Source organism: Montipora capricornis, chromosome 1 (genome assembly GCF_036669925.1).
Source record: "Montipora capricornis isolate CH-2021 chromosome 1, ASM3666992v2, whole genome shotgun sequence".
Classification (NCBI taxonomy): domain Eukaryota; kingdom Metazoa; phylum Cnidaria; class Anthozoa; order Scleractinia; family Acroporidae; genus Montipora; species Montipora capricornis.
In genome coordinates, this window is record NC_090883.1 from 14,044,971 (window position 1) to 14,057,387 (window position 12,417).

At 39.2% G+C, this 12,417-nt stretch overlaps 1 protein-coding gene across 1 annotated transcript; it reads left to right on the forward strand.

The window, feature by feature from the left end:
* The first annotated feature begins 4,654 nt into the window (after positions 1–4,654).
* LOC138057564 (T-cell leukemia homeobox protein 1-like) lies at positions 4,655–8,903 on the forward strand. The gene is made up of 2 exons (XM_068903564.1): positions 4,655–5,882; positions 7,350–8,903. The coding sequence occupies exons 1-2, from the start codon at positions 5,567–5,569 to the stop codon at positions 7,676–7,678; spliced, it is 645 nt and encodes a 214-aa protein (XP_068759665.1). The 5' UTR covers positions 4,655–5,566; the 3' UTR covers positions 7,679–8,903.
* The last annotated feature ends 3,514 nt before the right edge of the window (positions 8,904–12,417 follow it).

Genomic DNA, 12,417 nt, shown 5'->3' on the forward strand with positions numbered 1-12,417 from the left:
TTTAAAAAGGTTAGCTTACATGAAGTAATCGGCCATCACAACAATAATCGAAAACTAACCTTTTTAAAATGGGTGCTTAGACTTAAATATTGTTGAACAATGCTGTTTAAAAAGGGATGTTGAGGCTTAAGTAAGCAGTATTCATTTTCCCATTGATTTTTTAGGGGGTCAGTAGGGGGGTCAGTAAGGGGGTCAGTTAACCGGGGGTCAGTGTTTTGTCGAAACCCGGTTTTGACTGGTAAACGATCAGTCTCACCGGACAGGCTGACCGGGGTCTTCTGTTGCGATGTGAAATAAGAAAATATATTAATTTAACTCCAGAAAGTCAAATGCGAAGGTGTCCTTTTAATATATGGCCGTAAAGCATAATGGCTAAGTTTCATTTTGATTTGTTTTCATTTGCAGCTTGCGTTTCAAGTCGTCTTACGAGTAACGCTACGCCGAAAATGTAAACACTCCCGCCCATATTCTTGCAGTTCGGATTTCAAAATTCGCGCGAGGTGTTTCGCGAAAACTCATTACATTGATTTAAATTAAATAACAATGCAATGTACTGTGGAATCAACAAGGGTACTGTTCCACAAAAGCATTTTGTTTGTGTTTTCATCGGACTGATAAGATTTTATGACCACTTTTACAGCGAATTTTCTGGGACTCCAATTGCATTCCTCACCGCGACTTCAATAACTAAATTAGAAAAGTTAACGTTATTGCGTATGCACAACCAAAAGCTGAAACATTTTAGGATTTGTTCAAATGTATTTTGTTCGACTAGAATGACAAAAATAGAAAGCAACAAGGCAAGAATAGAATGGCAAATATATAAACCACCTCTCCAATTTTCAGCTCTGTGGACAGTGCGGTGCATCGTTTCTGAGTTATTAATTTGCCTAGGCGTTTCACACGCTGCGGCCATGTTGGCGGACCGTCCTTGGTCCTTGGCCAGCAATCAACGAAAACACCTGGCCCCAGTTGTTCAAACGATGGATAGCACTATCCGCCGGATAAATCACTATCCACTGGATAACTCAATTGGTTTTGCTAGTGTTTATCCGCTGGATAGCGCTCTCCATCGTTTGAACTGGGGCCTGGAGTTCGCTTTGCTGCTAAAGCGCCTACTTTCGCTAATTAGATAAAAAACATGTGAATGAACACATCTCGTTATGTACTTGAAACGATCAAACTTCTGAGAATCAGAGGAAGAGACGTGTTTTTCAACCAGCTCTGTATCATGGTGTCACGCAAGGTGACAATTCGGAAATTCAAAATGCTGTGTTTCAAAACGAAAGACGTTACGGAACTGGAAAAATGATTTATTTCTACCGGTAGCTCATCTTCAACCCTCGTTTAGATAAGAATTCAGAAGACCTCGCAATTTTCATTTTTTAATTTGATGATGTCACTGTGGAAACCATTTTTATTTTGCTCAAATTACAAATTATGTCAAAAATGTATCCTTCCCCAATCAAGTCAAGATCGCTACGATAAAAACTCCGTTGAGATTTATTGATTAAATAACAACAGTATCTCTTAAGATTTTAAACACTATTTAATGTAAAAGAAGAAATTCATAAATGAACTGAATCTAGTAGACAAAATCAACGTATAATTATCGTGGCAGAAAAGTGCTTTATGAAAGTGCGAAAAAAATCAGCCCATCTTAAACAACGTTTTTGTTCCAATTTGCCCGAACCGTGTCACGCGTGACCATCACCTGCGGCTATTTCAATACTTCGACTTGCGGAGAAAGCAGTTATTTCCCATTTGAATGGAATCTTCAAAGATTTTCTTACAATTCCCCCGAAAGTGTCTTCTCACATGAATCTTGACTTGATGTCAAGTGCTTTTACTTCATAAGACCTTGCTCATGATTTCGATCATGCTAGATCAGAAATACTTTCAGGTCTGACGTTAAATCACGAAACGCAAGGATTTCCATGTCAATCAAATAGCAGGCTACCATGTTTTGGCTGCTAAAGGGTACAGACAATGCAAAAGATTTGAACCATTTGAAAAAGTTTTTAAAAAAGAAAAAAAAAAGAAGAAAAACGAGACGATGGAAATAGAGTATAAGGTGCTCTGCTACAGGTCTCCCACGTGACAAGTGTGGAATTTTTTTTATTCGTCCGACCAGGGTGGCTGCATGTCAGGTTAAACCTCGTCCTTAGCCTGAATTATTTGCGGGCTTGCGCTTTTCAGCAATTAAAAATGGGGGTCACCGAGTTCGTTTTTGAGATACAAGCGCTTAAACACGAAATATAGGGCGTTTTCAGATGGTTATTTTGTTCCCATGGTAATTTAGTACGTCACATTAACATGTGCATCTTTTTAAGCATTTATTGGGGTTTCATATGGTACCGTAACATTGCCGTTAAGTAAAACAGTGTTGTTTAGTTAATCCTTCTAATGAGACATCCCCTCCAAATTGTTGAAACCGGTTTGAGCCACCTTAAGTAAATCCTTTAGTTCTTGATTTAAGGATATGAGAGACATTTGACGGCTGATATTGGCTCATTTGACGGTTGACGGTAAAATTATTGCGTTTTTGACTATTGACTGTTAAATTTTTGGCCATTTGACGGTTGACGGTTAACGCCATTGACACCCTCGTTCAAGCATGGGCTAATGATTTTATTCAGGATTTCTTCACAACTACTTAGCCTGAATCGCTTCTTTGTGTACGTCCTTAGTTTTAAAGCAATATTTTAGTTCTCTGTGGATATGTTAAATGTTGTTTGGAAGCTCCAGTATTTTCTTAGGGTTAGGGTTAAATGTGAATTATTTTTTTTAGAAAAAAAATGTTTCTTGGGTGGGTAGGCGGGTTTGTCGGGCGCTTACGCCCAAAAATGCAAGTAATTAGATGCAAACCCAATACAAATTTTCTCTTTAAGTCTAAGCATTTCCTATATGTTTTAAGGTAAAGGTTAGCATCATAGGGTAAATGCAGCAGTTTATCCTTACTTGAGGAGCAGCATTTGAGGGACACTTTGTGACGTTAATTGTCTGTATTCCGAAACACGAGTGATGTTGAAGCTGGGGAAAAGAGCAAGTGGGACACTTCATGACGGTTATTGAAATACCCGTTCATCTAATGACATATCTGTCGGCTCATACGCGGTTCATTCACTCGTTTAAAGAGTTAAGTTCAATTCAGTCAATTTCCGCATTTCAAAGATATGATGATAATTTCGTATTTACTATCGTTCATATTCAATTCTGTCGTCTTCTTCCGTCCGTTTTTCTGGAGTCCACTCCTGACAAATTTCTTTCTTAGGTGGATACCTTCAGACAAAGGGTGATTGGTATTATTGTTCTCTATATCATAACAGGGCCCGTAATTTTATTCAAAGGGCTATCCTTCCGGCTTTAAACTCTACAATGACAGTACGTGCTGGAATGCCGCCTCTATCCATGATCCGATCCGGTATGGATGGTACAGGGGTGACTGTCTTTAATTGTATATATAAAGTGGTATGTTTACCTGTGAAGTCATATTTCTGGTCTAACAAAGGCATTTCTAACCCGTAGAATCAGTGTTGTTTATGCTCACAGTATTTGATTCATTAGTGCTCGCTGAAGTGTAACAAAAAAGCTGATACTAAAAGACAATCGCTGAAATTTACGTCCTTCACCGGATAGGTTATAAATATAAACATGTCTCTTTAGACCGCCACTGAGGGTCACAAATAAACATTTACTCTTCCTTAATTTTTTATTATCAAATTTATTCAATCAAGTACTGAATCAAGTTAATTAGTCAAGAAAAATTTCCAAGTCCGTGAAACAGGAATGTGACAAAGAAACATCTGATTCCTCTTACGTTATGAAGTATGTTTATGGTGGTGACTGCCACATCTCGAAGAACTCCGTTTCAGCTGTTTGTTTGAAGAAGCTCAAACAATCAACAGTTATGTAGCCCAGTGTGGTGTTTCAGTATAAGGAGTAATTGAAAATTTGAATCCCAATGACAACAAACGTCATGAATTTCCATTTCAAGTCCAAGCTTGTACCTTCGAAACTCAGTTGTCTTTTCTAAAAATTCCAGTCTTCGGTCTTCATTTTGTGACGTTTGTTGGTCCACCTCTTGCTTCTTGCTTCTTGAATTGACTTATTTTCTGTCATTGGATAACTGAAAGATATGGTCAGGACTGAATGAATATATATAGTCGGTGCACCGAAAAACGAATATTGCTTCTAGTTCAAGCTGACAAGCCATAAAATTCGAACTCTATGAAGCTCTTAGTCAGGGATTGTTTTACACTTAATTTTAAGTTCTTACCCCTGAGAAGAACATTGGGCCCCTGGCAACGTAGTCAGGGTATTCTCAATTGATTACTATTTTAGCCTCAATGGGTTTATTTCGCCACCGCTAGTTTTCTTCCCCTCAGGATCATGTCAGAGGGGCCGTTTTTTCGGAAGCTTTTAATGACCTTTAATTATCCGCCAAATTATCAGGCTTGTAACAAAAGCGAATTAATGAATGGCTTACAGTTACCACAGACTGAGTTGCTGAATCCACCGAGGCGGGTTGTACTCATATTAGTTATAACTATTTGCCGCCTTGCTGTTTACACAATTTGGTTCGATCGGGATAGGCTTACTGTCGGACACCACTAGATTAGAGAAAACTGCAGACATTTAAAGTTTCTCATCAGGCAAAATTACTTTTACCAGCAGGGTCATATGTAGAAATAAGCAAAGGAAAGGCTCTATACACGCAAGAGAGCAAAGACAGGTGCTAACGAGGCCATGAACTCAGCGTGAATTGCTATTTAATCTATCTTGTAAGAGCAGCGTATGAATCACCTTTTCACGCCACCATCGCTCTTTTGTATTATTATTATTATTTTTTTTATTTTTTTACTTTTTGGCCGCTTGAATACACCACAAACATCTTGACAAGCGAATCACTGCTATATGAACCCAGTTATGTCACTCACAAAGAGTTTGTACGCTTCTCGTAAATGCATTCCGCGCAAGTTCAGCTAACAAACAAAAAATTAGAAATATGTCTGCCAGACTAACATGACTTCAAAGACTTTAAGAATTTGATAGCTTCCCATCCGGAAAGTCACCAGAACAGTTTGGTAACCTTGCGAACGTTTGTTTCCTTCCCTGGCCGACGTGTAAACAGAACCGGAAATTTGCGGTGATTGCTTGTGCACGCATCTGCGGATTGGACCGTGGCAGATTGCGGAGCAGGGTGATAAATCTCTATAGTTACAATGACCGATAAGTTTCTTACTGCCACTTCCTTCTTGTTGCTAACTGTTTGCCGTTGTATGATGCGTGATTCTTGCAAAGAAGAGCGATGACAGAATTTTCCGGTAAAGAGGAATACAATTTCAAAGGCAGGGAAGCTGTCTGTTTCCTGACCGCAATTATTCACAGACACCTAAAGAGCCAATTAAGTTACAGTACACCTCACTTATGATTAGGTAAGTTATCAAAACATGAGACTTAAGTCTCCTAAATGACTTAAACTGGTGCCAAACAGCCGAGAAGTTGACTGTGTACATGCAATGACAGAGTAAGCTAGCTGCAAAAACAAGTTGCTTTGACTAATATGTCCGCGGCCAGAGTGAAATATGGCTCAGCCTTTTCTCGTGTCATTTCTTCCAAATCTGCCCTAAATCATCCTTTTTCCATAAGGAACATTCTAAATCTTGACGAACAAAGTGGAGACGACACGTCTAGAGACATTAAAACAATCACTGGTCGTCATTACGTGGAGTGTTACTCCTCTCCACGCAAACTGGAACGCCATTTACCAAATGACAGCTTAACTCCTCCAGCGCCGAACTTCAATTTCATTGCAGCAGATAATTCATGGCCTGCCTGGGTTTATGCTACGAGGTATTCAAGGCATGGTATTCCACCAGGTAAGTTTATAAAACTTGTAAACCACTGTATATTGTTTAGCATTTTTTGCGTTTCGCCTGGGATAAAGGAGTTATCACTGTCTGCAACTGTAGGAGCAAGCGCATTAATCGATTAAGGTAAGAAGTCTTACTGTGGGCGTAAACATAATAAGTCTTATTCCACTGAGCACTGAAACCGCGTGGCAATCAATTGTATACCTGGACTTAAAATTTTGCGCTTCGCTATTGACTACTGAGTTGGAGAAAAAACAGAAAAAACACGGACGCGAAATTACTACGATGCCATAACTCAGTAATTTATTTATTTTCTCTTATTAGCTTTTTTTTTTGGCCAGTCGCTGTAGCGATACTCTTATTAACCTAACTGGCTAAGAAGAACTACTCCCCAATTTATCAGTGTACTAAATGTCTGTATGTCAGTTCTCCGACGTTTTCTTTTTAATTGAAAGGAATGTTTGCTTGCTGATGTAGGCGAGAATCTTAGAAATCCCAGTTGTAGACAAAAATATCACGGAAGGTATAAGTGAGGAAGTGTTTCATAAAGCTTCAAGAGAGAAAGTGATTATAGATTCACTTTGCGTTTTTCTTTTGCTTCTTCTTCTTCTTTTATTCTTCTTTTTGTTCTTCCTTTTTCAGTGGATCACCTGGTCCAAAAATTGATTTGAAATGGTCACATTTCAAATAGAAGACTAAATATTAAACGTGCCATGCTTGTGTCGACCCGGCAGCGTGAAGCTCAAAATATGTCGCAAAATCAGTTCAAGACCATCATTGAATGATAGCGACAAACGACCACAGAGGTGCTAACACAATTAAAACTTGCTTCAAATGCATGATTACAGACTAAATTCGGAAATACTTTGTGAAGTTACAACTGGTTTCCTGTTCTGAAAAAGCAAAGCAGACGATTGATGCGAGATCATGCCAGACGTTTACGACGCGATCATAAAAGAATAACTGACTGCCTTCGAGGAACCAGTTTAATTCAAAGCAAATATTAGGGATTCGGTTCACAAGTCATTAATTGACTCTGTTGAGCTTAAGAACTTATCTATTGGAATACTCTCAAAGTTCCCCTCGAGCGGGCGTATTTTTTTTCCGTTCGCTTTCGCTTTAACCAGGTGTACGGATATAAACATATACGCATGTATAGACAGGTATTCGAATGCTCGCGGGGCTGAGTATTTAAGAAGACCAATTGAAACTAAACAAAACAGCATAAATTGAGCCAATGGGACTGATTCCTAACTAGGCGATTCAGATAAGATTAAGCGAAACAGAAATCAAGTCCACACGTTTTTTGATATGGAAAAATAATTACAACTATATCCAATTATCCCCTTAGCCCCTTAGCGCTTTCGATCTAGCATAGTCGCGTCTGAATTCAAATGACTTTCATACAAAGTACCGGTCCGCACAACAAGTGTGATCATGATGACATTTCCTCATCTCATTTATGTCTTGTAGCGAACTACACAAACCCAAGAAGGTCTCGTAGAGCCTTAAAAAGACAAAAACAACGACCGCTCTTTTCACCAGAGCAACTTAAAAGACTTGAAGAAGAGTTTGTTAGTGAGAAGTATATCTCCAAGTTGCGGCGTTGTAAGTTAGCTTCTGAAATAAGCCTGACAGAAGCTCAAGTCCGTACCTGGTTCCAAAACAGGAGAACAAGATGGCGGAAAGAAGTCCATGAGGAAGAGGAGGACCCAAGCTGGACTACGCATAGTGGAATTGCTGCACAAACTGAAGTTATAAGCACAAATTGTATGATTGTGCAGGGATATTGTCCAATGTAAAAACTCTAACCTTTAGTTTGTAAGGAAGGTTACAATAAATAACGCCAAAGGGTCTGTGTGCCTGCACGCCAGGGTATGATTATAAAAACACTGATAATTTGTTCATGCTAGTTTTTTCTTCTTCAGTACAAATGTTAATGAAATTCCACAAGAGGCACTAAGCCGATGACACACAGTTCAATATTATTTTTGTAGGCCAACAAATGTTACAGGCTTTGTTGAATTTTGAGCTGTTCATCTGAATTCTGATTTCAACACGATGAACGTTATTCAGTGAACGACGAGCTCCACTCCGTTGAAAAAACTCACACTGATTTGAACTACGTTAGCCAATCGCTGAGGCTGGTGACATGCTTTTCAACAGTGATCGACAATAATATCTATAAAAATGTTGAATCGTTGTTAAACACGCTTGAAGGCCCAACGGATTTCTGTTGAATTCTTTGTTAAATGACAAAATCATCCACTTAAATAACAGTATTACGAAAAACAGTTCGGTAAAGTGATGCCATACAACAACCACTGCATTTGCCATCGGACTGGGAAAACAGGAGGATTCAACGCAAACTGCATATGAAGGTCATCCTAGCGAAAGTTTCATTCAAAAGAGCCAATTTAGTTTGTCATTTAAAATGTCATTTTTACATCTTTAGTTTACCCTTCAATGGTAACTGATCGTTGAGGACAGCTGGAAGACAATGCATTAAACAAAAATAATTTGGCAGTTTAGCAAATAACGTCAATAACAAGCAGAACAGCCGAGAACAACAAATCTGTGACAGCCCAAACGAATTTTTGCTTGGATTTCATAGCTGGCACAAACGACTGAGCGTAATGGTACTCCTTTCACTTATCATCTTGAATATTATTCACACGCAACAAGTCAAAATCCCCAGATGAAGAAAGAAATAGTTCATGCGATTGAGCATCCAATACTGTTTTGAGGTGGTTGCTGTTTGAGTTGCTCCAACTAAACCGATTCGCGTCGGAGTGAAGTGTGCGTGGCCGTATACATCTTCGACAGCTTAAAAACTGATCATAGTAAGATAAATTAAATGTTGTTTCGAAAAAAGTCCTAAGCTACTTGTCCCAGACCGTAACCCTTTTTGAAACATAAAATGAATGTAAATAGTCTGCAGAAAAAATGCATGAGACGGACTTAAGGTGTACTCGAATGAAAAGCATAAAACAGTCATTTGAATAAAAAGAAGTTTCACGGTTGTCGTGAGTTGAGAGTGGTCTTGTACTTTGTTAATATATAATTATTTTGTTATTCGGTCGAAAAGGTGTACTGATGTTGACCAAGTCGTTTTCTGGTACAACTGTCTTGATTTCGATGCCTTTTTAGCTTTGGGCGATGCCTTTGTATTTTGTTTGTGCAAGTGAAAATGTGTTCACGGAGGAGTTTTCTTTATTTTGAGATGTTGGTTTCCACGATCACGGATGAAATGTGTAAAGCTCGAAGTGAAGTGTTGTTTCCAGTCGTTGTAGTGATTTGGTGGCAATTTTTAGTGAGCAGAGTTTTTGTTAATAGGCGTTGTGCAGTTGTCTGTCCCTGGTGTTTGCACGCTCCATTGTATGGCGGAAGAGAGAGCTCCTACAACTGTGTATGATCTGTAAGCCGCGATGCTGGTCTTTAAAGTTCTCTGGATGTCGGTTGCTGAGGCGTAGGACTGTCGTCAGTCGAATGCACGTTGGTGCTCTCCTTGTGTGGAACATCTATCGCCATGCGCTTAACACGTTCAATAACAACTGAACCACGATACAACATCCGTGTTTCCGGAGTATAATACAAACAAGTTTCCATGAGATCACGCTTTCATTAACAGTTAACTCATCGAGGACTTACAAGTCATGAATAAAAACAGAATAAATATTTTATTGTCGATCCTCCAACATATTGCCGCTCATTTATCAATTGAGCTGACAAAGGTTTGAATTCAGTTTACAGCCGGAGTTCTTCGCTGGTATTATAGAGAACAAAGGTACGCCTCCCGGGTGATGCATTTTTAAAACATACATTTTTTTCGTTGTCTTACATTGATTATGCCGTAGTATTGGCCCCTATGCTACATTACACTAAACGGGGTTAAACTCAACCGAATCGCGAAAGTTGTATAACATGAATGAATAGCGGATATCCTGCTCAGTTTGTGAGGAAAAGGCAAAACACCGGTGGATATAACTTCTAATGCAATGAATAGATTATCACAAGGAGATTTCTTTCAAATGAGATTATCTTATTCAATTTTCGCAATTTCGGTGGGAAAAAAGGGAAATACCAGAATTAACCTGATCTTCCTATTCGTGCTTCTTCTGGTTAGTTCCGATACAAAGGCAGCCCTTACTCAGCCGTGATTACTTGAATATCCGTTGTATTTCACTGCAATTTTCAGAAGACCGAGGTAAAGTTATTGTTTAATAATTCCGAAATTCTCTTCCATCTCTTGAAACTATCCTTCAATACGCAGAATCCACGGTGAATTGTAACATGCCCAAATATCTAGTGGATGGTACATTCCAGCAAGTTCTTCTTTTTGCTTGAAAGAGAAAGGACAGTGACAGTGCTAGAGAAAGCTTGTAAATTAAGAAGTGAAAATATTTGCTCGTATTGGAAAGGAAAATACACTCCTAGTTTGGTCTTTATTTTGCGAAAGTCTGCTATTTATACCAAAAGAAAGATGATATGTTTTCCGTTAACCCATGTAAATTATAGAGATTGATCTCCTTTCTTACGGCAATAACTAAATAAATCTTTTTTTTACTCATGATTTTTGCTCGGCCAAGTTTTTTGCAATAATGCCAATCAAAGGTCAATCACCGGTTATCAGGGATGGAATATCAGGGCACATCGCCAAAACTATCGAAAACAAAGTATAATTAGCTCATCATGTGATTTTCGAACAGATTTTCAACACGACAAGCCGTCATTGTTGACACACTCTTTTGCATGAACAGATTTAAACCGACTTACGAATAAGGAAATCATGACAACATGGAGGCAACGTTACTTTTCATCATTTTAAAGCAAGCGCATTACAATGGTGCTAAGAAAACAGGTTTTTTTGTGTCGCAATAAACAGCAACTTTTCTCGTTTCTATTTTTACACCAGCTTTGTTTGACATAGTTAAAAGGGCCCGCTCGTTTTCCGTTAGGAAATACGAAGAACATTTTTCCGCCCGTAAAGCGAACTCGTCAAGGTCAATGATTTGATCACTCATCGACTGGAATTTCTATAATATTCGTTTCTTTAATCCATGTTACGTGAAACAAAAGTTAACAAAATGGTAACTTGCGTAGTATTTTCCCGCACAGCGGTATGTGACCTAAACAATTTTTGTGGCCGGTCTCTTTGAGAACAGTGCTAGTAGATTATGTTCAAATTTTAGGGTCAGTATACACATCATGGAGATTATTACTACGATGAAATTTGAAATCAACGAATGAGGCGGAAAACCAGAAAGCCATCTCGAAAATGGCTGGGTGAGAACGAGCACTGTTTGGTATACTAATCTCGAATTAACCACCTCCTTGTTCGCTTTAGGGCTGGTTTCCATATGATCCTTACGATGATCGATACGATCGTTGCGATCATGCTGTGATCGCTCAAAAATGGGATCGCTGTAAAGTAAGTGAAGGGTGCCTCTAAGGGCGGTGGCCCATGTGAGTCGATAGTTGGGAGTCTGGGAACTGGCACTGCCTCTCTTCTCAAACCAGATGGATTTCTTTTTCTTCAAAACTCTCCCGTATGCTGTTCTTGTGTTTTTGAACTTCAGAATAACTGTTGAATACTCGGCCATTATTGCGTTCTTGCAGCGGCATTCTTTAAGAAATAGCCTGTTCCAGGCTTTCAGATAGTCGAGAAAACGAAAAGAACTGCGTGTGAAAAGCGAGTGGGGGATGGTTCGAGGCGAGGCGGGAGAGCCTGTAAGCATCTCTTTAAATTCTTCATTCCGCCCACTTTGCAAATAACCTTTTGCATGTCAAACTGTCAATGTCAAAGTGTTGAAAAAGGGCGGCATTGTGTGGTCCCACGCGAGTTCAAGCGCGATTCTTTTATTGTTGTTCAAAGGTGATGCGTTAATTCTCGCTTGTGCGAGTACGTTAGCCAGAATTTAAGGCACTTTTAGGAAAATAACTTTACAAGCGAACGAAGGCATTGTCAAAGCAACCGGGAAACGAGTGTCAAGGAAATCACCGACGGGAGATTTAGCAAATTCGACCAAAAGACACGACCAGTTCGAAAGCTGCGAGTTCCCGACGCTCTGTTGACTTTTCCAAGGAAAACAGAAACCCGACCATTGAAGTTTCTGGCCTAGATGATAAGATGGTCTCATCAATAAACTTCAGCTCTGATGCATCAGGACAACCGATAATGAATGTGAAAGATTGATATTTCATGTGGATGGCTTCAATTGCATTTGCAGTATACAGACACGTAGCCATCACCTTCGCTTCCTGAAAATCGCTTGATCTTTTAAAGCTTTAAGACATACAACGGAAATACAAGCCTGTTTTCGGCAAATTTTTTGGGTTTTTTCTTTTTGCTCTCATTTTTTCGAAGGCGATGAAGGCAGAAATTTAATTGACCCTAACTGGTGAATTCGAATACGCAGCCAAGTATTTGCATAAGAAAGAATAACAAAAAATATCGTTCGTCAGAGTTTCAGAGAGCGCCGTTGAATTGTAACAATTGTGGCGTGCAGGGGACATAATAGTTGTGTCAAATGCGAACTAT